At 37.0% G+C, this 26,232-nt stretch overlaps 1 protein-coding gene across 1 annotated transcript in view; it reads left to right on the forward strand.

Annotated features, from left to right (window-relative positions):
* The window catches only part of LOC124556778, a 438,094-nt gene that overhangs the window by 344,224 nt on the left and 67,638 nt on the right, over positions 1 to 26,232 (forward strand). Inside the window, exon 12 of the mRNA XM_047130786.1 lies at positions 16,051 to 16,148. Coding sequence (XP_046986742.1) covers positions 16,051 to 16,148 — 98 coding nt within the window. The remainder of the gene's footprint in view (positions 1 to 16,050; positions 16,149 to 26,232) is intronic.

Consider the following 26,232-nt stretch of genomic DNA (forward strand, 5'->3'; position numbering starts at 1 on the left):
CTTTATTACTCCCAAAAGTCTCCATTCCTGATTTTGTTTCCACATGTAAATCAGATGTCAGTAATATATAAAAAAGTGACATGAATGTAGAATGAGCAACTGAGAGACTCCAACTTAAATACAGCTTTATTTTTTTCACCAGTATGTAAACATGTTTGTCAAAGAGAAGCAAAAGAATAATAAATAATAATTCTCTGTATTTTTTCTTGACAGTATATTATGGGAGACAAATATGTCTGTCTGTTGTCAGATCTAGGTTCCCTCTGTCTTTGAGTAAGTTTTACATCTTAACAGAATTTGGAATGAACCCAAAAACTGTGCAGATTTTCAAACAAACTCTAACACTTGCACATTCCAAGGTAAACTCATGGGGGAACTCTCCAAAGAGTTTTTAATTAAAACTGTGGTTTCTCTTCAACTATCTGTTAGAGTAAGTCACCCAAGAATGGAAAAATGAATTAGCTGAGAAGAGTTACTGAATAATGTTTAGTTTGGTGGTTCAAAGGACAGTCTCAGAGTCAATTACCTTGCATTCACATATGACCTGGTAATGCTATCAAAAATAAAATAAAATAGAAAACACAGTATGGTAAATAGAAAAAATAAATGGACTGTTTCAGACATCTTGGTAAAATTCCACGGATAAAAACTAGAAAAAGAAGAAGCTAATGACTGCAGATTATAGAAGATGGCTACTACTTTCCATGAGACACATGTTTTATACAAGACAAAGGAAATCTAAGCTGAGGCACTATAAGATACTGATCAAAGTGACTAACTCAGATGGACAGAAAGATTCTACTGAGAGAAGCCAAGAAGTATGACTAAAAAACCCCTTGCAAAATAGTTTCTAAGATAACAGATAAACAGCACAGAATGCAAGAAAGAGAAGAGGATACAGGGATAATGAATAGCTGATAGTGTCAATGAGAAAATGACAGCAAAAGTTCTACAAACATCTGTTCAGGTAGGATGTGAAGCAGATTTTTAATGTATTATAAAGTGGGCCGTGAGTCTCTGCTAAAAGTGCCAAGAACGTACAGAAGGATCTGAAGGTCATTGGACTGAATGAGAAAGACATATCTAAATGCTTAAAGTACTGGACACTGATCAACAACATAAAGGGCTTCCATGATAGGCGAAAGTGTGGCAGCAGTTGGACAGAGGAAAGAAGAGATATGGCTAGAGAATTTGATTTTGTTCTGCAAATAGGTTCCCATAAGTGCCTCATATTTACTTTATGTTGTTTCTGATGGCCCTAATATAGTTATCCACATGGTAATGGGAAGTCCTTATTGGAACAAAAATAATTTAAGGAATAAAGCTAACAACTCATCAGATAGTTGCAGTGCTGAGTCTTCTATAGGCATATGAACACGACAGAGAACTGCTAGCTTTTAGATGAATCCTTCTTCAGAGCTGGAGTGCACACATGGACACACACGCACGCACACACACACACACACACACACACACACACACACACACACACACACACACACATGTATGTATGCAGTGTAATAATAATAATAATAATAATGTGATATAGCTCAATGGCCTGGGGCAAGTCTTTCAATTGGATGCCACTATGGTAACTTGTACATCCCTGACCCAATAGCATCTGGTGTTCCCATGCAATCAGCCATCCTATCACCACTTGAGCTTGACTTGAGTGAGGGGTTGTGTTTGGTGGAGTGGGAAGGAGAGAGAAGAAGAAGGTAACAAGTGATAAAGAGAATTGGGAGAGGTTGCCTGAAGGCTGGGAGGGAGAGCCAGCTGGTGTACAAAATAAGTGGTGAGCACCTTCTGGTTTCAGGCAGGAGTCATGATATGGAGGACTGGATTGGGATGGGGTAGATAGAACAGGGTAATAAAGGTACTGAAGAGAAGAGGACATGGGTACAAGATGAGTGAAGTTAGGGTCATGGGACAGGGGTGGAAGTGGATGTGGGGCAGGAATTCGTGGCTTTTGAAGCCAGGAAGATTATGGGAGTGAAGGGCATGTTACAAGCAAATCCCATCTATGTAACGCAGAGAAGCAGGTGTTGTGAGAAAGGATTCAGATGGTGTGGATTGTGAATCAACCACTGAAATGGAGCATCTGCTCAGCAGCATGTTCTGTTGCTGGGTGGTCAGCTCTACTCTTAGCCACAGTTTAGTTCTGTACATTTATTTGAGAGGGTAGCTGGTTGCTGCTCATTTCTACATAAAATACGGTGCAGAAAGTACAAAAGAGCTGGTGTGTAACATGACTACTTTCAGAGGTGATCCTTCCTGTTATGAGGTAGGATAAGCCCATCATGGGATTGGAATAGGATGTGTTGGGTGGGCGTATTGAACAGGCAGATACAATGGGAAATAGCCAAAGCCCTGGCAAAAGACACGGTTCAGTTGTTACAGTTCAGGACAATAGTAGGTGTTGAGGAGGGTGTTTATTTTCAACTGAATTTTAAGAGTGGTCAGAGAAATAGGGGTGTATGTATATTTGGGATGGAAAATCTATCTGAAGAATGGTCTGTGGGGTAATGTCTGTTTGTGTGGAAAGACCTTCAGCAAACTGGGCAACAGATTGCTCTTCACTGCAGATGCTTCATCGATGAGTATCCAGTCTATATGGAGGTGACTTATTGCTGTGGAAGAGATGACAGCTATCAAAATGCAGATATTGTTGATGGTTAGTTGTCTTGATATGGACAGAGGGTTAGATAAAGAAGAACCAACCTGAAAGCTAGCAAACTTGTGAGTCATGTTTATGGTATATCAGCATTTTATCTATGTGGTAAGTTATTACCTTTACTCATTGTCTTATTTCTTAATAGGCATCCAGTTCTTTTCATTTCTGCAATTCATTTATTTATATTGCATCATTTGTTACTTAATATACCTGATATTACTATCTACATAATGACATCTTCTGTTTTATAAACATTTTAAATATGCAGTAAATCACAGCTCCTAAGGGAAAATATCCATAAGCCCATTAGATCAAATGGGTTGTTCCACTGTGTCTCACAAAACAGATTACCATGCACATAATTACTGGTATTCAGGGCTATTGAAGAGTTACTATTTTATAACTGACTATTTTACAGATTGTTTCAGTACAATCTGCTTATTATTTCTGCTAAGTATCCTTACTGTTGACTAGTCCTCTGCATTCTTTTAACTTCACTTCACTGACTTTTCCAGAATTATCTTTTTTTCTCAACATTCATTTTCTGAACTTCAGTCTTGTACTCAAGTGCTTTTAAATTTCTCCTTGTTAGCTTCTGCAGTTTGTTACATCTGTTTTGTTCTGATTTCTGAAGGTAAAATCTTACTTCTGAAATCTTACAAACATATGATTCCTTCCTTGCTTTACATTGCCATATGTCATTTTCTTGAAGTTTGAGCAAAATAGCGACAAGGAACACCATACTACTAGCAGCATTAAGTATATTAAATGTTAATTACTAAGTGAAAAAAGACTTCTTTGGAAACTAAAAGAGGTCCTTGAAATGTGACACAAGATCAAATAAGATCATGAGAAAAAACATTAATGTGAAAATTAAATAAGTGATGTTACTCCAAGAAATTGAAATAAATGCAAGTAAATGGAGCACAGTAAATAGTCAATTGTATTCCGTTATCCACAATCCATGGGATACTTTCAGGTAAAAAAAAATTGAGAAAGATAAGTGTGTATTTTGTTGTACAGTCAGGCATGTGCTATGTAACTTATTGTACAGTCATACATGTGTTATGTAACTTAATTTTTGTCATAATTAAAGTGACTCTATTGTATATTAAAGTCTAGTATATTAACTAATCCATTTCAGTTTTAAATCAGTTCCTTAAAAAGTGTTTTTGTATAACCTTCATTAGTTCTTCAATTGTTAACCACAGTCAGATTTGCAAATTCTCTTGTGTATGGCAGCAAACACTGAACAGACACTGAAGAATTTATTTATGTCATTCTGAGTTACTCTATATCTTGTGAAATACATGCTGATGCATAACATTACAGCACTTCATAAGAGAAATTAAGGAACTCGAAGACTAAAACTGTTTGAATGTTATAGCCTGCTTTCAGTTTTAAATTGACTGACATCTTTGGTCCCATTCCAGAGTTGATATGAAATGTGTGTGTCAAGATTCATAACTTGCCATCAGATGCATTTGTTCTAGTTTATGTAAATCACTGCGCTACAAATATGCAAACTGGTTTAATATTTTCTTTCAGATAGAGAACTCAGTTGACATTTTACTCCATTTAATTTTTTTCTGAAGCAGAGATCTTAGATTTTGAGATTCAGTTTTCATTGTCCTCCAAATTTTTATGTAGGAATTTCTAAGAATGTATTTCAATATGGTGTATCCTAATGGTGGCATTTAATTATGATATGCATGTGCCCTGCAATGGTGTTAATAGCTTCAGTCAAGTAACTGCCTTGGCTCTAACTTCTCTCAAATGTTGCAACATTTCTGATCACAGGTATCATGTCTTGGTTTTGGGACTGCTAGTCAAACTCAAGGTCAGTAATTAGGAAAAATTTTAACTGCATGACTTCTAAGTTACTAGCATAGTAAGAACCCATTATGAACAAGAACATAGGCAAATAGATGAGCTACACTTCCCAAAAGTAGATCAGGTTATAAAGAACAAATGTAAAAATTTTAAATGTATTGGTAACATTCCTACTCCAGTTTTAATTCTTTGTAGCTCCTAAGAGAAGATATAGAAAGTAGATGAAAAGTACAGAGTTAGTTACAAAAACAAGAAAAAGTCTGAATATAATGTGAGAGCAGAAGTAATGAAAATGTACCCAAAAGCATGACCAAGAATAGCAGGTAACAGACACAAAACAGTAGATACTCATTTTCTTTGTCACCTCCCCCTCTTCCTCCACATCTCTCCCCCCTCTTTCAACCTCTGGGACATTTATTTCTTATTATAGCTTTAGCATCTTGACGTTGCAGGTATCCATTCTTTATCTTTAGAAAATTCGCTTGTAAGACAGAATAGATGAAGAATAATCCACAAACAATGAAGTTACTATAGATATAATTCAGCATAGTGTGATAGTACCACTACAGAAAAATGCAACTTTTTACGATCTAATTTGATAACAAGACAGAAGTTTTTGTGTGTTTTCTAAGTTCAAGGAGAAATTATTTACTGAGATAAATAAAACCATAAAGTAACCAGTAAACTATGAAGTACTAAGCTTTAATCAAAATATTTCTGTAGTAAAAATTCATTGTAACATTATTTAATCAGGACAGATTTCAAATGCACCAGTTAAATGTTGATGCTGGTGTAAAAGGAATTAGCATGTTAGTCTTTTGTGTTTAGTCTAATGAGGTCAACATTAGTGAGCTCTTCAATGCTTCTTTAACTCAAAGTATGCATCTGCAGCATTGTGATGTGAAACTGTGTGAATTAAATCACAATTTATAATTTTTGTTTCAGTTGTCCCCAATCAAAAATATGTACTAAAGAGCCAAAGAAACTGTGAATTCAAATACAAAGATACGCAAACAGGCAAAATATGGCACTGTGGTCACCAACACATATAAGACAACAAGTGTCTGGTGCAGTTGTTAGACGGGTTTCTGCTGCAACAGTAGTGGATTATCAAGATGTAAGTGAGTTTGAATGTAGTGTTATAGTCGGTGCACGAGCAATGGCACACAACGTCTCTGAGGGATTGATGAATTGGAGATTTTCCCATATGACCATTCCACAAGTGTATTGTGAATATTATCAGGAATCTGATAAAACATCAAATCTCTGACATCACTGTGGGCAGAAAAAGATCCCACAAGAATGGGACCAATGACAACTGAAGAGAATTGTTCAGTGTGACAGAAGTGCAACCCTTCCTCAAATTGCTGCATATTTTAATGCTGGGCCATCAACAAGTGCCAGTGTCTGAAACATTCAATGAAACATCATCAATGTGGGCTTTCAGAGCTGAAGACCCAGTCATGAACTGCACAACACAAAGCTTTATGGCTCACCTGGTCCAGTCAACACTGACATTGGACTGTTGATGATTGGAAACATGTTGCCTGGTCAGACAAGTCTCATTTCAAATTGTAGGGGTGGATGTGTACAAGTATGGAGACAACCTCATGAAGCCATGCATCCTGCAGGTCAGCAGGGAACTCTTTAAGCAAAAGTGTGGGTTGTGTCCAGTTGGAGTGATATGGGACCACTCATATGTCTAGATATGACTCTGACAGGTGACATGTTCGTAATCATCCTGCTGATCACCTGTAGTCATTCATATCCCTTGTGCATTCCAACAGACTTGGATAATTCTGGCAGGACAGTGTGACACCCCACACATCCCAAATTGCTACAGAGAGGCTCCAGGAAAACTCTTCTGAGTTTAAACACTTCCACTAGCTGCCAAACTCCCCAAACATGAACGCTATTGAGCATATATGGGATGCCTTGCAACATGCTGTTCAGAAGAGATCTTCACCCCCTCCTATTCTTACAGATGTATGGACAGCCCTGCAAGATTCATGGTGTAAATTCCCTCCAGCACTACTTCAGACATTATTCAAGTGCATGCCAAGTCATGTTGTTGCACTTCTACGTGCTTGTGGGGGCCCTACATGATATTATGCAGGTGTACCAGTTTCTTTGGCTCTTCAGCGTAGATTCATTCACTGTTAAATCCACTGTCTTTGTAGAAATATACACAAAATTGGAGAAGCTTATTCTCAGCCTGACATGTGAAAACTTATTGAGGTTTTGTCTCTAGGTCTGCACTCCAAGTTCCAGTCATGAATTTCATCACGATGTTTTTCAGGACAGTGACTTGTTGCTTTTGTGGGAACTACATTATTGTAGTATCTACAGATATTTATTGACAACAACAAAAACATCAACAGCACAATTATTTATAATGACAGTGAGCAGAGCACCAGAACTACACAAGCATGTGAGAACATTGACTGAAGAATACTAGTCCTGGTAGAGTCAGGCCACAAGCTATGTTGTCCTATAATGACACTTAACTATTCATCTGGAAGTTGAACCTTCACCTAGCATGGCTGATGCGCAAGAGAGTGAGGCTGCGCTGGTGGCGTGCCACCAGGAACACTTATCTGGTGATGGCACTGCAATCGGAATAAACTGGCACTCTCTTATTGCCTTCCTGCTGGTGCACTGAATAAAAATGCTGCAGTCACATTGGCAGCATATGTGGAAATGCCATCGCAAATACCACATGTGGGTTGGGCATGGTTTAGAAGTTTAGTTATATTCTATTTTGAAGATAACACTTCCGTTGTCTTAGAAATTTCATTTTTATTTTTGTAAAGCTCAAGATCTTTGTGCCCACTGCTGTTTTAAACATGTGAGTTGTCAACAACTGACACTGATATTGCATAGAACTGAAGAAAAGATCCTCCATAAGGACAGAACATTTTGCAAATTATGTCAAATAGATCTCCACCTCTTCACCATCTCAATCCATCCTTCATAAAATATAAAATCTTCTGCTTTCAGCAAGCATCCAGGCATAAATGTTAATAGAAATTCAGGGTATGGTCATGAGCTGTAGTAAATTCGTGAAGGCACTAGAGTTAAATTCAGAAGAAAAGATGTTCAAATCACTGTGCAGTAATCCAGATTTGAGTTTTCCATACTGCTTGAAGTTAATGCTAAGATGATTACTTTGATAACGAAATAACTGATTTCCATCCCCATTCTTCTTCAGTATGGGTATGTGGCCCATTTAAAATGATATCAGTATTGATTGTCCATTAAATCCCAACGTTCCTTCCTTCATTCATTTCTTTCTCAATAGTGAGTGCATACCATTTCCTCAGGAAACTCTTTGTAGCTGCATGTGATATGTATTTTTGAGGTAAAAAAGATACACTGCACATCAAATGAGGCTTTATATCACTTTTAATTTTCCTGAAAAAAATAAGTCTGTACAAGTTGCAACTTTAAAGATTTCTAGAGAATTCATGTCCAAAAATGGTACTTTAATATTGGAAGTTCACTTCATTGACTTCAGCTTGTAACTCTGCTCACCTGGTAGTCTACCATCGGTAGCTTCACTACCACTCGATGGTGATGATCTTTGTGTTGTGAACATATCTTATGGACATATGTTATATAATGTACACCACACTGCAGTAATGTGGCCACGGTGGTCTAAGGAGTAAAGGACTAGACTCTGGCTCTGGAGGTCTCAGGCTCAATTCCAGATAGGGGCAGAGATTTTTCCTCATTTGAATCCTTCTGTGATGACTCCAGGTCAGTTCAGCCTATCAGATAAATACCAAGGATCATTTCTGGGGTAATACACAGCTGGGGCAATGGATCCACCACCCTGCCCTACTAGTGTGGGTGCAAAAAAAGCTGCACTTTACCTACAGTCAGACCAACAGCCCTATCACAGGCAGGCACCACAAATTTTTACTTACTGTTACACAGCAGTTACGAACTTTTGATTTCTTTATGCTTATTTATAACTAATATTCATGGTCCGATGGTCAGTTTTTCCATAGGATACAATCTAAACATTCATATCAAGCGTGTAAACTACTTTCATAGGTAGCATACCACACAGTTATCTAGTGACATATTAACACAATGATGTTTACTATTCAGTCCCAACAAAATGGTTCAAATGGCTCTGAGCACTATGGGACTTAACATCTGTGGTCATCAGTCCCCTAGAACTTAGAACTACTTAAACCTAACTAACCTAAGGACATCACACACATCCATGCCCGACCGTATCAGTCCCAACATATTGATTGTATAATACAGAATGTCTCACACAGATAGTCTCATATAGTAACTGCACCATTTGCCAATACACTACATGCTTTTGACATAATGAATACAAACTAACAATTGCATGGTGTTAATGAGATGACTGATAACCATCGAATGACTGAATAACCACACAACATACATACTTAAAAATGGGCATCAGATTAAAAATGATGATTTGTTATTACATTTTTAATATAAAGATGAAAGATAGCAAAATTAGAGGACACAAAGTGAATCAGTTTATCATTTGTATAACCAGAACTATTGGTTCTCTTTTATGAAAATGATTTCTACTTATGTGGGGATCCCCAAAGCCTGCGAAAAAGTTTTGAGGAGAAATATTCCAAATTGATTGATTAACAAAGTAACAAGTTATTCTAGTGGAAGTATGCATTTTTTAAATCAGAAAAATCCACTCTACAAAACAAAGATACTGAATTTTTGAAGAAATGATTATTTAAGATTTGAACTTTCTGGATCATGAATATAATGAATATGAATAACTTTTCTTGGAATGTAGAATTTTTGGAAAATGGAAAATGTTTATTGAATAGAAAAAATATGGACTTATAAATGAGTTGTGTTAGATTAGAAATAAACAGCTATTTACTCACTGAAAATTTCATCTCCATATCGGTTGCATGAATCATAAAACATGAACATTCTTTTAAATAACATATTTTCATCTTGAACAACTGTATTACTCTCATGACTAGTCTGCAAATTATCTTATGTATAACAAATTTTAATGGTGTAAAGCATGAATAAAACTTAGCTATTTTGTGTAATTAACATACATGTGTTACTAACAAAATGAGATCAAATCAAGAGAAAATTGTATTGATGTCACAAGTGATATATGAACAAGTGGGATAGTTCCTCCTTGGTCTGTTACAGGCTGATCTTCCTGACTGCATGTACATGATGTTACTTTTAATTTTCCATTTTAATGACAAGGTGAAAAGTTGTATGTGTGGTGGACATATGGCATTCTTGTCAGTGAAGTCTTGTTTTTATCATGGTGGTGTTTGCTGTACAGTAATATAATTCAAATTTAGATTTTATTGGTAGAACAGTTTCATTTTTATAACTTTTGAGGGTAGTCATGATGTTTGTCCCTCATTCAGATGGTTTTAATTGTGTAGCCATGCCATCATAAAAATCTTTGTTCTGAATAGCAGCAATACTACAAACAGGATAGATTGCTACTCTCCATAAAGATGACATATTGAGCTGCAGACAGGTACAATAAAAGACTATTAAACATTGTGCTTTTGACCAAAGACTTCTTCAGAAAAGAAAAGAAAACATACACACATTTACATGAGCAAGTGCCTCTCAAATACACATGACCCCTATCTTTGGCTGCTCTGTCACTGCGTACAGTAGGAGTTCATATTTTCAGTTTTTTTTTTTTTTTTTTTTTTTTTTAATTACTGAAATGATATGAAATGCAATAAGAGAAGAGAAAGGGAAAAAACAAGAAAAATTACCAAGAAAAAATTTATATTTTGACTTCGCGTGCATCTATTCATGCACTGAATAAGGAAAACATACGAAAATGGACAGTGATATTGTACATAGAAGTCATTACAGGATCTACACAGTGCTAGGGAACTCAGTACTGTGCACAGTGAAGCAACTTTTTTTAGAATTTTGAGGCTTTATTACAACTTACTGGAGGAAATGCCATGAATGACAAGGTCATAAGATTTGGATAAGACAAGGATAAAAATGACATTACTCATTTTCATTTCATAGAATTAACTTTGTATTTGCTTCAAACAACTTTAGAAAACTCACAGGAAGTATAATTCTGTAGTGCTGCACATGGATTTGAACTCTACTCCCCCAAATGTGAGCCCAGTTGTCTCTCCAGTGTCTTAACTACTGTATCACTTTGTTCAGATGGAAGAGAGAGATAAAAAAAGAGAGAGATGGAGAGAGAGAAGGAGAGAGAGGGGAAGGGAGAGAGAGAGAGAGAGAGAGAGAGAGAGAGAGAGAGAGAGAGAGAGAGAGATGGTATGGAAATACTGGGCCACATATGAGGTCTGTCCAAATAATTCTGGAACATTTGTAATTTCGTACCAATGGTGTGATGGAGTAGAATGCAGTTGGCATCCTTCAACATGCCTGTGTATAATGTGCAACTGCTGTTAGTTATTGTTCATACCTGTATGGAGTAGCACGTTGTCTCACACAGTTTATGAGTTTCGAGATGCCAGAGTTAGAGGTGAAACGTATCTGCATTAAATTTTGCATGAAACTCAAGAAAACTTTTACAGAGACTCATAAAATGATGCAAGAAGCCTACAGTGATGAATGCTTAAGCCGGTTTAAAAATGGCTGGACAGAAGTTAAAGATGAACCTTGTTCACGACACCCTTTGATGTCTACCAATGACGCTCGTGTCAGGAGTGTCAATGAAATTGTCCATGCCAATTGAACACTGACTATCCAAGAGAATTCAGTTGGATCATGTCATGAAATCCTGACACAGCACCTTGGAATGCATTATGTTGCTGCCAAATTTGTCCCACATCTAACGAGTCAAAGCCAGAAAGACCTTTGCCTCACATTCTCTGAAGAGATTTTGAATTGCACAAATGAGGAAAAGATCCTTCAGAGAATCGTAACTGGTGATGAGACATGGACCTATGGTTATGAGGTTGAGATCAAGGTTCGATCTTCACAATGGGTTGAGAAAGGTCCTCGAAGACCAAAAAATACTTTTCAGGTCATGATAACACACATCTGCCTCACCCTCTGTACTCTCCAGATCTGGCTCCTGTGGACTTATTTTTATTTCCAAGCTTGAAAATTTTGTTGGAAGTATGAATATTTGCAATTATATGTGAGATAAAAGAAAAATCCCAGATGACGTTTCATGCAATCCAGTAAGAGGCATACCCAAACTGCTTCCAGAAGGAGAATTAACATTGTAAGTGGTGTATCAATTGTGAAGGAGAGTATTTTGAAGGAGACCATGCACAATAAGTAAAAGCTAAGCATAGAAAAACTTTGTTGACGAAGTTCTAGAATTTTTTGGACAGACTTTGTATTTTAGCTGAGTAAGAAAATAAAACTTCCATCTGCAAACATGAAAACTCATACCAGAAAGAAGAAGATCTAGACAGTTTAGGCATGTAAAAACTGTTTTAATTCCCATTGCTCTAATCTTGGAAATTTTGCACAAAGACTGTAGTATTTTGCTATTGGAGGTTCTCATTACCCACTAATTCTTACTTACAGTTTAAAAATAGATTCTTAATGCAGATCTCAAACTAGTCTTTGCAATGCCACTTATAAAGGCTAATAACATATATGAATAATTTAAGAGTCAAGGAGACCATTATGCCATGGTCTGAATAGTGGAAGCATTGAGTTGACAACAGGCATGCAGCTTCAGTGAGCTAGAGTACACACACACACACACACACACACACACACACACACACACACACACACACACACACAAAACTGTGTAGTTACATTGTGCCAGCTGAACACATCATGACAGTACTGCAGATAAGCAAGTGAACTGGGGAGAGGGTTTGTGTTGAATGAGGTGGATAGAGGGAGAGAGAGAGAGAGAGAGACATTGGGTCGAAGGAGGGATGGGAAGGTGTAGATGATGGCTCAAAGAGATGTAGCAGGTGTGTGGGATAGGAATGTAGTAGGCAGAGGGAACAAATTCAGGGGCTAGGAATGTGATTCATGGTCGCCTGAACCAGTGAATTTGTGTGGTGCACAATGATAATGACATAAAAATGTGTATTGTTAGGGGGTGACAGGACAGAAGAGAAGGAAACTGTTGGACAGAGCATGTCAATGCTATCAGATATTGAAGCAAGGAGCATTACACAAGTGAAGGATGTGTTGCCAGGATTACTCCCATCTGTATAGTTCAGAAAAGCTGGTGCTGGAGGGAAAGATCTAAACCGTGTGGGTTGTGGACCAGCCATTGAACTTGAGCATATATTACTCAGCAGTGGGCAGTCAGCTCTGCCCTTGGCCATAATTTGGCAGTGATGATTCATTCTAGTGGACAGCTGGTTGGTGGTCATGTCCACATAAAATGCTGTGCAAAAACTGCAGCAGAGCTAGTGTATGGCATGGCTACTTTCACAGGGACCCTGCATCTGATGGGACAGGATAATTCTGTGATAGGACTAAAATAGGATGTGCTAGATGGGAAAATTGGGCAGGTCTTTCATTCTTAGTTTTGTGGGGCTTTCTCAATGGCTCAGGGCTTTGATTAGTCAGTGGCTGGTCCTCTTTACTCTGAAATTATGTACATTCTGCCATAACTTCCATATTAGTTCAGCGTAAGATTTGTTCTGTGATTCTTGCTATGATGTTACAGATCATATTATTGTGTTGATGGAATGCTATGTTATATTAGTGTGCTTTTACTTGTGGTACATCAGTCATTGAATAGGCATATGTTTCAAGCATACTATAGGAATAATGAGGAAGACAGGGCACCTACATGGTGAACAGGTAAATATTTTGGGTGACGTGAGGAAAATCCCGGGCAAAGTAATTTTCCTTTTATGTGAGAAGTGAATAGCATTGTATATTTCATCTTAAAATGAGGATATCCATAATGTTTGAACAAAAAGCATGATTCAGCGTATTGTTATTGTACGATAGTAAATGACAGCATTTGAACACAGTATGAAGGTTACCTCATAAAAAAACACTTCATCATTTTACCTATTGAAAATTTCATAGAATAAGTAAAGATTTTGAAAACTGAAGTACTTTTGCTTTTAGCAAACTCGGTCTACTTCACTCATGTGAAGTGAAAGTAAATTTTCAGTAAGATGTTCAGAGCTGATAAAGAGAAATATAATTTTAATGTAGAAGATGACATCAAACAGCTAAAGAAGGCCTAAATTATTAGTTTGGTGTAAATCTATATTATAAATGAACCTAGATCTTTTCAAGTTTTTTAATACAAATATGTGGAAATGGTATGAATGAGTATCATGCAAAAATAATAACCCTGTGGATTAAATTTGAGTTCATGTTTTGACAAACCAGTTCACTATTTGTTTAATCCACAACTGCAAAGGTGAACTTATTGTCATAATTAGACTCACAGAACAGCTAACTACTCTTCAGGGTAGATGTAATCAACATATTCCTGTCCTCCATTATCAATGCTAAATAGCTGTTAATTGACAGAAATCGATTATTATTCTTTTCTTAAAGCAGAAATAATGTTTTCAAACATTTAAACATTTATTATCTATGCACAGTGCCTTGCAACAAATAAGTTTTCAGAAGTTTTATGCCATGAAAACATAGCTCTTCTTGAAGAAAAAATTACATTTCTCAGTAAATACAATCACACTCATGGATTGTGCCTATGGCCTAACTATGTTTGCACATTCTTTGTGTTTCATCTATAAGCATTTCAGGAACAATAATTGATGAGTCAGAATACAAAAGGATAAAAAGCAATAATTTTTGTACACTATTATCAAAAATAAAGTTAACTGAAAACCAGACATGTGACATCATTTCCATGAGATCTTTATAGTTATTATAAGTAAGAAGAAACTTATTTAAATTCTATTTATTGATATTTTAAGTGTCTGCCAATTATGTCAAACAAGGCTTCAAATTTTGTCATATCACATGGATGCATGTTTTAAAAATAATATATAGATTCAAATGCATGTAGACAAATTTTGTTGATGCAACATGTAAGCTTATATGTCAACATAAACTTATATTTCTTACATAGAACAAATATTTGCATGTGAGTTTTATTCATAAGCATGACTGACTAAAATAACTGCACTGTATATTAGTAGCAATATGCACAAGTTTCCAAAAATTCGAATGGATAGATAAGTTTTCACACTCTGCTGTAATAACCAAGTCTCATATAATTTAAATTAAAAGTATATTTTTTTATGAAAAATAGTTATAGCTGATGTATTTTACATCATTTTCTTGTGTGTGGAAGTTGTCAGTTTTCAAGTAGTAAAAGAAATTTCAGAGATTTAACTCTGAGCAGAATATTACAAAAAGGTGTTTGAGATAGCAGGAGATTTATCACAACATAAAAACAATTAAGTGCCTAATATTAATACAGTTGCCATTTTCCTTTACATGTACAGTAAATTGCTGTATACTATTTACCACCATACAAGGAAATTTTCACACTTTAATAATAACAGTAATGGTGTCCATGAAATAATCATTTTTATACAACATAAAAATTAAAATCTTAATTAATACTTATTAACCACTGGTAAATACACTGCTAGAAAAAAATTAGTACACACTTTTATAGGTTTACAATTCACTCAAGATTTATTGTTGCAGCAGTGTATATGGAGTACTCGAAATGATTACATTTACAGATCAATAGCAAAAGGGTTTCTCAGGTACCAGGTATCAATTGATGCTGAAGCTCCTGTGTTAGTATGTGGTGTAGCCTCCATGGGTGGCAATGCAAGCACTGACTCTGGCATCCACGCAATAATACAGATAGTGAATATTGTCCTGGCATACATTATGCCACGTACACTTGACCTGTTCACATAGTTGTGAAAGAGTTGTTGGTTGTCAAGTCACATGAATCATTTCTTGTCCCATCATATCCTACATGTTGTTGATTGGAGACAAGTCCAAAGACTGTGCTAGCCAGGGAAGTTGTTGCATGTATTGCAGAGCACTTTGAGTTCCAAGGGCAGTGTGTGGATCAGCAATGTCCTAACGGAATGATGCATCATCTTCCTGTTGTGGGAACAACTATAGTACAGGTCTAACAACATTCTGCATGTACCAAGTGCTAGTTCGCATCCCCTCCAGAAACACCAAAGGTGAGCAAGAAATGCAGCATCCCAGACCGTAAGGCCTGGAGTGAGACCAGTGTATCTTGGATGAATGCACTCTACAAGACAGCATTCATCACATTTGCGTCCTACATGCAAAGACCATCACTTGCATGCATGCAAAACCCGCTTTCATTGCTTAAGACCACAGTGCACCATTCCATCTTCCAAGTGATTCTGTTATGGCAGCAATCAAGCCATGCACATCGATGCTGCATCTACTATCCCTATGTGGTATATGCCATCATCAGATCAAGATCAACATCATCTTTCCAAGTGTACTAATATTTTTCCCTGCTAGTGTACTTCAATTCAGACATCCACTGTTAATTAAGTTCAGTAATTTGTTAGTTGAAAGAACTTCTTCAATTTATTTGGGACTTTCACTTTCTCACACAGAAAAGCCACAACATCCTGAGGAAACACATGTAAATGCACAAGTCCATATGCATAAAGAAAGGAGCAGAACTGGTTCAAGAACAGTACAGGATACTAAAGTAAGTATAAATGACATGTTAGTAATTTTGTTATAAAAGAACTACCAATATACAATTCTTTGTCAAGAGTGGAACTTGATATACTACTTTTACTGTCTTTCTCCAAATAATTAAGTGCATAATAAAAATTATAGCTTGCTTTGGCACAAAAGAGATGTATATTACTCTATTCATAGTAGCATTTCAGTTTCACAGTTCTTAGTTGTACTTATCAGTGACTTATTTTAAATCTGGAGAATTCAGATAAATCAAAAGATGTGTGAGAAAGACGCTATCACAAGACACAATTAATGTATTGGTAACATAAAAAATTAAATCTTAAAATACTGACCTGAGACAAATCACTTCTCAACAAAATCAAGTGGTGATATGTACTTATACATGTAATTATAGGTCTATTCCACCTTAGAATTGGAATTTATTCATTTCATGTTTCTCTATTTAATGTCAAGCAAATGAAGTCAATTTTTAACCTCCAGAAACTAAAATGTGTACTGCACCCACAGTACATGAATGCTGTGTATTCAGCTGTGGCAGAATGAAATTATTATATATACAATACATGACAAAGAGAAGAACCATCTTGACTTTTTCTTTTCTTTGTATTCTGACACTCATGCAAATACAATATTAAAAGGAAGATACAAACACACATTCTAAAATATCACACAGACCCAACTTCAAAGTACTTGCAAATTCAATTCTTCCAAACACGCAGCTTGATGATAAGTAGTCAACACTAACAACTACAGTGGCACAAAATGCTACAACATTTGTTTGATCATTGTAAATCTAAGAATCACCATGGAGTTCTGACATGTATGGTACACATTAAGAAAAATCGTGATATAGAAGAGTGTGCCAGAGATGCAGCTGTTTAAAGTGACAAGTTTTCATCTTGCATGTTGGTCCTCTGAAGTGATACTGGCACTGTGCTTACCATTGTGCTGCCTTTGACTTCCTCCTCTCTCTGATGCTGTCATCCTTCATCTTTTTTCCCATTTTTTTCACAACAGATTAGTCCCTCTCACCTTTAATAGTTTCCAAAGCTATGGGAGTCTCACACATTTTTAAATTTTGTCAATTGACCGTACTAAAAATCTTGCCTTGTGAAGGTCAGTTTCATAATTTTATAGTTTTCTCAAATGAATTTTCTTTTTGAACTGTTTTCAGTTGTATCTTAATTGACCATATGTTTGTATGGAAGTTACATACTTCTGGTACAGCTGTTCATATCAGACAAAATAGGCTAATTAGCAAAGGGTGATGTACAGATGCCTGTTCTAGCATGTTGGAGTGTTTTAAACTGTATTTTTATATATGTCACAGTTACATAGACAGATTATTGTCCCTCAAACATTTGTCAGTACAGAATTCTCATGTAATTATATGCCACCAAAACATTGGGCATGAGCTCTTACCCAGGTATTCATAAAAAACTTTTGTGGAAAAGTTAATTGAGTTTTCTCATTATGAGAATATTGAAGGGGGATCTGTGTCAGTTGTTAAAAACCATTCAAAAGCCAAGATCACACAAAATATCGTTTATTCAAGACAACCAATTTCAACAGCCTTACATGTTATCTTCAGGTCTTACACTTTGTTTTGTAGTAAAACATGTTTATTTTCCACTGAACCTCAAACAAACGATTTTGGCTGGATAAAATTCAGCACATTATAAACGTTTGTCATAGTTAAAATATTTAAAAACACACAGCACCTTATCCAAAAGGCCATGTCCTTATACATATTGTTCATAGATGCTTCTTACATGATACTAATACAGTACACAATAGCACATCAGTTTACATATACTGGACACATACTCCAATGTACTTTGGCTAACTAGAGGCAACACGGTGTGAAGTCACACTGATGGAACATTCACTGGCAACAAATGGCAACCATGAAACTTACTGGCAGATCAAGACTGTGTGTTTGACCGGAACTTCAAGCTGGAATGTATGTTTCCTGTGGACAAGTGCTCCAACAACTGAGCTATTCAAACACAACTTATGACCCACCCTCACAGCTTTATTTTTACCAGTAGGTCATCCCCTGTCTTTCAAATTTCACAAAGTTTTCCTGCATAGCTTTCAGGACTAGCACTTCTGAAAGAAAAGATATTGAGAAGACAAAGCCTGGGCATATTGTTATTGGAATGAATTTTCACTCTGCAGTAGATTGTGCACTGATTTGAAATTTCATGGCAGATTAAAACTGAGTGGCTGACTGGGATTCAAACTTGGGTCCTTTTCCTTTCAGCAGAAAGTGCTCTACTGATTGAACTAGCCAAAAATGACTCATGAGCAACCCTCACAGCTTTACTTCCACTAGTACCTTATCTCATACCTTCCCAACTTCACAGAAATTCTGCTATATCTGTTGGGTTTGCTGACCACATCACCGTATTCTGCCTATTTACACATCTCTATATTTGAATACACATGCCTATAGCAGGTTCTTTGGTGCTTCAGTGAATTTAATACCAACTTTGCTACCCACTGAAATAAATCATACAATTTAATTCATCTGTTATGCTTCAAACTCAGTATCAGCTATTCGCTTCTATGTCAGGTACCACTGTGTTGTGTCATAACTACAAGGCACCAATATGGCACCAGCGAAATCATTCTAATAAAAGAAACTAACATAGAATGTAGCAAGCAGCTGTACAATTCAACTAATCTAGTGATGGATGTAAATGCTAAATATATTATTCAAACAACATGTAACAAAGAAACTGAGAGGATTTTATACAATAATGTCTTCATGAAAAATTATTCTGTAGGAATACAATACTGAGATATTACTCTTTGGTATCTACTAAATCTTTTGCTCCAGCATGTCATACATAAAAATCTATAATATATAATGAAACATGTACATGACAAAATACCACTTACCAGGCTTTTCTACTTTCGATCTAAGGCAGCTAGTTACACAAATCACAAAATTCATGCAATGAAAATTATTCTTATTGCAAAGTATGTACAAATGGTAAATGGTTCACCTCATATTCAGTTGATAGGCTATTGCAGTTTGCATAAACTGAGGGTTTGTTTTTTTATTGACTTGCCCCTTATATTTTGCTTCTCTAGATAATGTAGGATATAGGATACCAGTTAATTAAATTAAAATGAAATACACAATGAAAAAAATCATCATACTCAAATCTATCAAAGAGACATCAGTGGAAGATAGGGAGAATGAAATTTCCTCAAAATTTATTAGGTAATTATCTAGAAACATATTACATAAGAATTTTACCCAGCAATATGTAAATTTGTTTATAATAATTGAGCAGGGGAGAGGTTATAAATATAACATGGTGTTCAATGTGTTTTAGTGTGCATTCTAATAAGATTATGAATAGAAAACCACATATTATGAATGTTCAACACGGGTAAGTCCTGTACCTTTTGCACTACAAGTAATAATTATCATTGGCACAGGGCTACATTGGAATTGTTTAATTCACTGATGTCCTTAGGAATTATATTCTGTAACGCTTTGACATTTAGACAATCAATATTAAATGTACAAAAATGTGCAGTAAGGGGGATGTGTGCTGTACTTTTTTAAACTACTAGTACACAGCTCGTAAAGTAAAGAGACTTATTGGCAACAGCCAGCTACACAATATATTTGTGGTAACCCAGTATCAGTTTCATTGGTTAATATAAGAAAACTTTATGGTCAGCAGAGCAGCTCTTTGGTGCAGGACTATCTTTGCAGCAGTTCATGCTGAGCTTTGGTTGTATTCACATGTGTCCCTATGTATTGTTACTGGGAAATCAAGTGTACATACTCTGTATTTGTGGCTACAGTCAATGTCAGCATCCTCACATGGATCTTCTGCAAAGATTTATCCCTTTTTTAAACTCATCATTAACAACTGCTCAGGAATGTGTCACTCATAAATGTCATACAGTTATTAAAATTTATTTCAACCATGCACAATTTAACCTTCCTGTGACACAGCAAATAAATTGAAACAACAATAAAAGATCTGTGATTCCCTTGTCATTGCAAGCAGCTGTACAATTCAACTAATCTAGTTATGGATATAAATGCTAAATATATTATTCAAACAACATGTAACAAAGAAACTGAGAGGATTTCATCCAATAATGTCTTCATGAAAATACGCTATGTTGACAGGTAATGAGTAGGGTTCATGGGGGAGCAGCTGGGAGAATATTTGTGATGGAGATCAGTGACTATAATGCCCAAATAATGTCCACATTTGTAGGATGGGGAGGAAGATTTCCAGAAGTATTTATTTCATGGAAAATAATAACTCAATTGGTGTGTTTTATTTACTGCATTGACATTATTAATTCTGCTTGAAAGTGAATTGTACAGTCATAAGCCATTATTTTATGAAGCTACTTTTTTTCTGTCTTCAGATAACTACATTCATATGTAATACAGTGCAAGGCACTGTTAATAACTATCAACTTGTCTTTTGCTCTTTTGGTGCACTCACATTTTTTAACTCTGTAGTCCTCCATTTGTTACATGATTCTTCAAATATACTGGCTCAAAGCTCATTTTACAATCATAGCTTCCATATGCATTACTAATGTATTTCACACCAAAATACTACATAGTTACCCACTGTATTAATATAATCAAGTATATACATTGTAACACTTTTGTTCAAATTGTTCTGAGCACTGTGGGACTTAACAGCCATGGTCATCAGTCCCCCAGAACTTAGAACTACTTAAACCTAACTAACCTAAGGACATCACACACATCCATGCCCGAGACAGGATTCGAACCTGCGACCATAGCGGTCGCGTGGTTCCAGACTGTAGCGCCTAAAACCACTCGGCCACTCTTGTAACACTTTCCAGTAGGCTGTAACAGGTGCAAACCAAAGCAGGAAAGAAAATGCAACTGTGCCATATACTGCATAACTTGTGAATGTAAAAATCTGAAACTGGTCATGGTTCCTGCAGAGAAAGAAACTAGCATTTCAGCATCCTTACCTCTTTAATTCTCTGTCATACACATTTGAAATGCCTCTTCTGCTGAAGACGAGTAAATCTGAACATGTGAGGCAGACAGAATTTTTTCCCTTGATGTGATTCATTCTGCAAACAAGGGAGAGGAATAAAGATTTGCACATTGGTGACAATCTATGTCGAAACTGCAAAAATGTGGAATATGTCAAGTCTGAATACAGGTAACTTTGAGGCATCAGAATCGAGATGTCATGGATCATGTCGATAACACCACTGGCCTTCAATTAATCTCTCATTCACACATCATGTTTCACAAATCCCAGTATGATGTAGAACATGCAGGACTGTGGAAAAGGTGTCCCAAACATTTAGCCTCTACATTATTCAGGCATAGAGGATCCTAAACTTTAACATATGGAACTAATGGCCTGCAATGTATCTAAGCAAAACCCAGCAAGCCAAGAATGTATGAATTGGTATAAATGAAACTTTTTAGATACAGTAAAAGGAAAGACATTGCTGCAGCTATGCATGTAATTAAAATGAATTTTCGAAACAAGCAATTTGCTATTGGAAAGTGTCACTGAACCAAAATTTATCTGCAGCCTAAAATTAAAAAGCAACTGTTCAACATATGTTTAACAATATATGGTCATATGCTAGATTCATCATCAACTGATTTATCATGTTGCCTGTAGGACTTATTACTGTATGCATGAACTGTCTCCTTATTGCGTGCACCTAAGGAATTTAATTGTCCACAAAGACAAAGCAAGCTTGTGGCTTGATGTGCACTATCTTTGTAAAAATACAATGTATCTTAACTAAAAACAATTTATTGTCACTGAGGTCATAACAACACAAGAAAACATATAAAAATAATAAGTCTCTGACAGCTTGGAATAATTCACCAATGATATTGTTGCAGAAGAAGCTGTGTAGCATAGTTACCATAGTTTACTGGTTATGATACTAGACTACTGCATGGAGAGTCGTGAGTTTAAGACTCACCTGAACTGTAAAATTTTAATTTCTATATTCAGTTTGAGTACATTCTAAAAGTATCCACAAATGTCAAGAATCAGTGTACTGGAATGTTCTGTAGCTGTATATATCCCGTATGTGTTCTGGCCGGAGACGGTTTGCTCCGTGCCCTTCTGTGAGCAAGTGTTGAATAAACCTTTGTTAAGTAAAGTTAGTGTTCATCATTCATCTACTTACACCTTCTTCTACGTGACATTATTCTGGTGGAGACGCTGGTTATTGGAACGACAGAAGTACAAGGCTGAAGACAAATTAAAGTGCAGGGCACAGCGTCCAGAAGAAACTACAGCATCCTACACTCAAGATTTCTTGGAGCTGTTTAAAATAGTCAATCCTAGAATGAAGGAGGAAGATAAGATTGCACATCTCATGAAGGGTGTCGCTGAGGACATCTATCAAACCCTACTCCTGAAGGAGGTTTCGACAGCAGACGACTTCATAAAATGGTGCCAGTATACGGAGACAATGCATAAAAAAGAATTATGTGCAAGAAGTCTGAATGGCTTCCAAACATCGTATCGATGTCTGTGATGGAGGAAGAAACTGATTTCACAAGTGTTCTTTGTCAGATAGTGAGAGAGGAAGTTCAGAAGGCACTTGGATTGTAGAGTGAGCAAAAAACCGAGATGCTTCAAGAGGTTGTAAGGGAGGAAGCGGAACAGACATTGAATCCAATCTCTCATTCTTCATTTACATTTAAAACCATAAAAAAGTCGAGACCCAGGCAAATATACATTCCTACGATGTTGCATGAGGAACCTGTTCAGGCACCAAGGAAGCCTGACATCTGGAGGAACCAAAATAACCAACCGGTATGTTTCCATTGCAGACAACTGGGACATGCGATGCTCTATTATTGAGAAAGGCTTCGGATATTTGATGATGTCCACGCCAGAAGACAGTAGACCGATCTTCGCTGATACCAACTCTGGGGCAACGAAGATGTGTGTGCAGGACAACGTAGGTCACCAATGCTGCAAGCTAGCCAGTGGAGAGGACGCTCCCTGACACGCTGATCAAGGTCTCCATTACCGTTTAGAAGCTCCAGCTGGTCACCTAGCCGCCACAACCTGGAAAACTAAAGGGTGCGACGTTCCTTGGAGGTGAGGCCGCCAAAGAGAAAAATCCTCTGCCGTCGATCACTACAAAAATGATAGAAAACTACGTCGATACCCTCATGGATGGTCGACCAGCTCAAGTTCTTGTGGACTCTGGAGCATCATATTCAGTCATTTCAGAGAAGTACAGTCGCCAATTGCAGAAAACCATATTCATCAACAACAAAACATCTCTGCTGAAGGTGGCTAATGGGAAATATGTAAAACCTACAGGAAGACGTGTCATTAGTGTGGGCAAAAGTGGCCATACACAGACCTAGGAATTCAATGATAGAAAACTACGTCGATATCCTCATGGATGGTCGACCAGCCCAAGTTCTTGTGGACTCTGGAGCATCATATTCAGTCATTTCAGAGAAGTACAGTCGCCAGTTGCAGAAAACCATATTCATCAACAACAAAACATCTCTGCTGAAGGTGGCTAATGGGAAATATGTAAAACCTACAGGAAGACGTGTCATTAGTGTGGGCAATAGTGGCCATACACAGACCTTAGAATTCAATGATAGAAAACTACGTCGATATCCTCATGGATGGTCGACCAGCCCAAGTTCTTCTGGACTCTGGAGCATCTTATTCAGTCATTTCAGAGAAGTACGGTCGCCAGTTGCAGAAAACCATATTCATCAACAACAAAACATCTCTGCTGAAGATGGCTAATGGGAAATATGTAAAACCTACAGGAAGACGTGTCATTCGTGTGGGCAAAAGTGGCCATACACAGACCTTAGAATTCATCTTCTTACAAGAGTGTAGTCATGATGTCATTCTCGGATGGGACCTTCTGAAAGCCTCTCAGGCACTTATAGATATATAATATATGTTATAGATATAATATATATTATAGATATAATATATAGATATAATATATATTATAGATATATAGACGAAATGAGATACTGTGGACAGGAAGATGTGCATCCAAGTGTGTGGAGACTATGTGGGCTGGATGAAGTGATAATTCCTGCAGTCAGTGCTAGAAAGGTAACTGTCATGTGTCATGCCATGCATCAACCCATGGATCTTGTAGTGTAATGTAAGAGAAGCACACCACTGAAGAATAACTTGGTCAACCCAGCATCTGTCGTCTCGTTTAAGAACGGATTCAGTGAATTGTGGATAGTTACTGTCGCCAAGAACTGCAGATCCTTCCAAGACACATGTGCATAGCAAACACTGAGCCACTAATTGCAGAACGTCTGAGCATCATAGAAACCTCCCATGCCGAGTCTATGGGCGAAACTGGCGCTACCACTACAAGACAAGATCTTCTAGCTCGCCTATCAACAGATCTCACTAAGGAACAACAGAAGAAGCTACCTACCATTCTTCAAGAGTTCTCTGAATGCTTCAATGGACAGGCAAAGAGCAAATTAGACAAATCAATGGTGAAGCATCTAATTAACACTGGACACCATCAACGAATTAGCCAGAGAGCATACCGTGTGACAGCAACAGAACGTCGGATAATTCGCGATTAGGTAGAGAAAATGATGAAGAATGACATCATTCAGCCTTTGCAGAGCCCATGGTCATCACCAGTGGTCCTCATCAGGAAGAAGGATGGCAGTTGGCACTTTTGTGTTCATTACAGAAAGCTTAATAAGATAACTAAAAAGGACGTTTAGCCTCTTCCACAAATTTACGATACACTAGATTTTCTGAAGGGGGCTAAGATTTTCTCAACCATGGACATGTACTCAGGATACAGGCAAATCAAAGTAGATGAGGCTCATCATGAGAAAACTGCATTCATCACCCCTGAGGAACTGTATGAGTTTAAGGTAATGCCGTTTGGTTTGTGTAATGCACCAGCAACTTTTGAACGGATGATGGATAATCTTCTAAATCACCTGAAGTGGATGATGTGTCTTTATTATTTAGATGACATTATAGTGTTCTCAGAGACATTTGATGAACAGGTAAAAAGACTGAGGGCTTTTCTAAGTGTCTCCAACAAGGTGGACTGCAACTTAATTCAAGAAAGTGTCTCTTTGGAGCAAAAGAAATCTAAATACTTGGACACCTTGTGACAAACGAAGTTGTGTGGCCAGACCCAGAACAGGTGAGATCTATAATGGAATTTCCTGTTCTTGAAAGTATTAGAGATGTGAGAAGCTTCCCCGAATTATGTTCTTATTACCATCGTTTTATCAAAGACTTTTGTATCAAAGCCAGGCCACTCCAAGAGTTGTTAAAAGCCGATGCTAAATTTATCCGGGATGGTGCTCAACAAGATTCTTTCGATGTACTGTGAAAGGCTGTGATGACTGACCCTGTACTTGGTGTGTATGATGCAAGAGCACCTACAGAACTACACACAAATGCCAGTGGGTATGGGATTGGTGCTTTTCTGGTGCAGATTTTGGATGGAAAAGAGAAGGTTATAGCTGATGTTTCTAGGACACTTACAAAAGCCGAGAGAAACAACTCAAATACAGAAGGAGAATGTTTTTCTGTGATCTGGGCCATATGCTAATTTTGACATTACCTCTATCGAAGGCCATTCGCATAGATCTTCTATAGAAATTCCATGACACACCAGAGACCAGACATTTCGGATTTATTAAGACATACAATACGATCTGCAAGAGATTTTTCTGGCCAGGTTTATTTAGGAGTATCTGTCACTATGTGTCACACTGCCTACTATCCACAACCCAATGGGCTTACTGAACGCCTTAATAAGTCCTTGGCCGACAAGCTGTCAACGTTCGTCAGTGTTGAGCAGAGAAACTGGGATGAGGTGCTATCTTTCGTGATGGTTGCCTACAAACCGCCAAACAAAACACCACAGGATTTACGCCATTCTTCCTGGTGCATGGGTGTGAGACAACTATGATGATATACACTGTGTTTCCATTACATCCTGATGATGTGGACAACTACCGTATTTACTCGAATCTAAGCCGCACTCGAATCTAAGCCGCACCTGAAAAATGAGAC

Source organism: Schistocerca americana, chromosome X (assembly GCF_021461395.2).
Source record: "Schistocerca americana isolate TAMUIC-IGC-003095 chromosome X, iqSchAmer2.1, whole genome shotgun sequence".
Taxonomy (NCBI): Eukaryota; Metazoa; Arthropoda; class Insecta; order Orthoptera; family Acrididae; genus Schistocerca; species Schistocerca americana.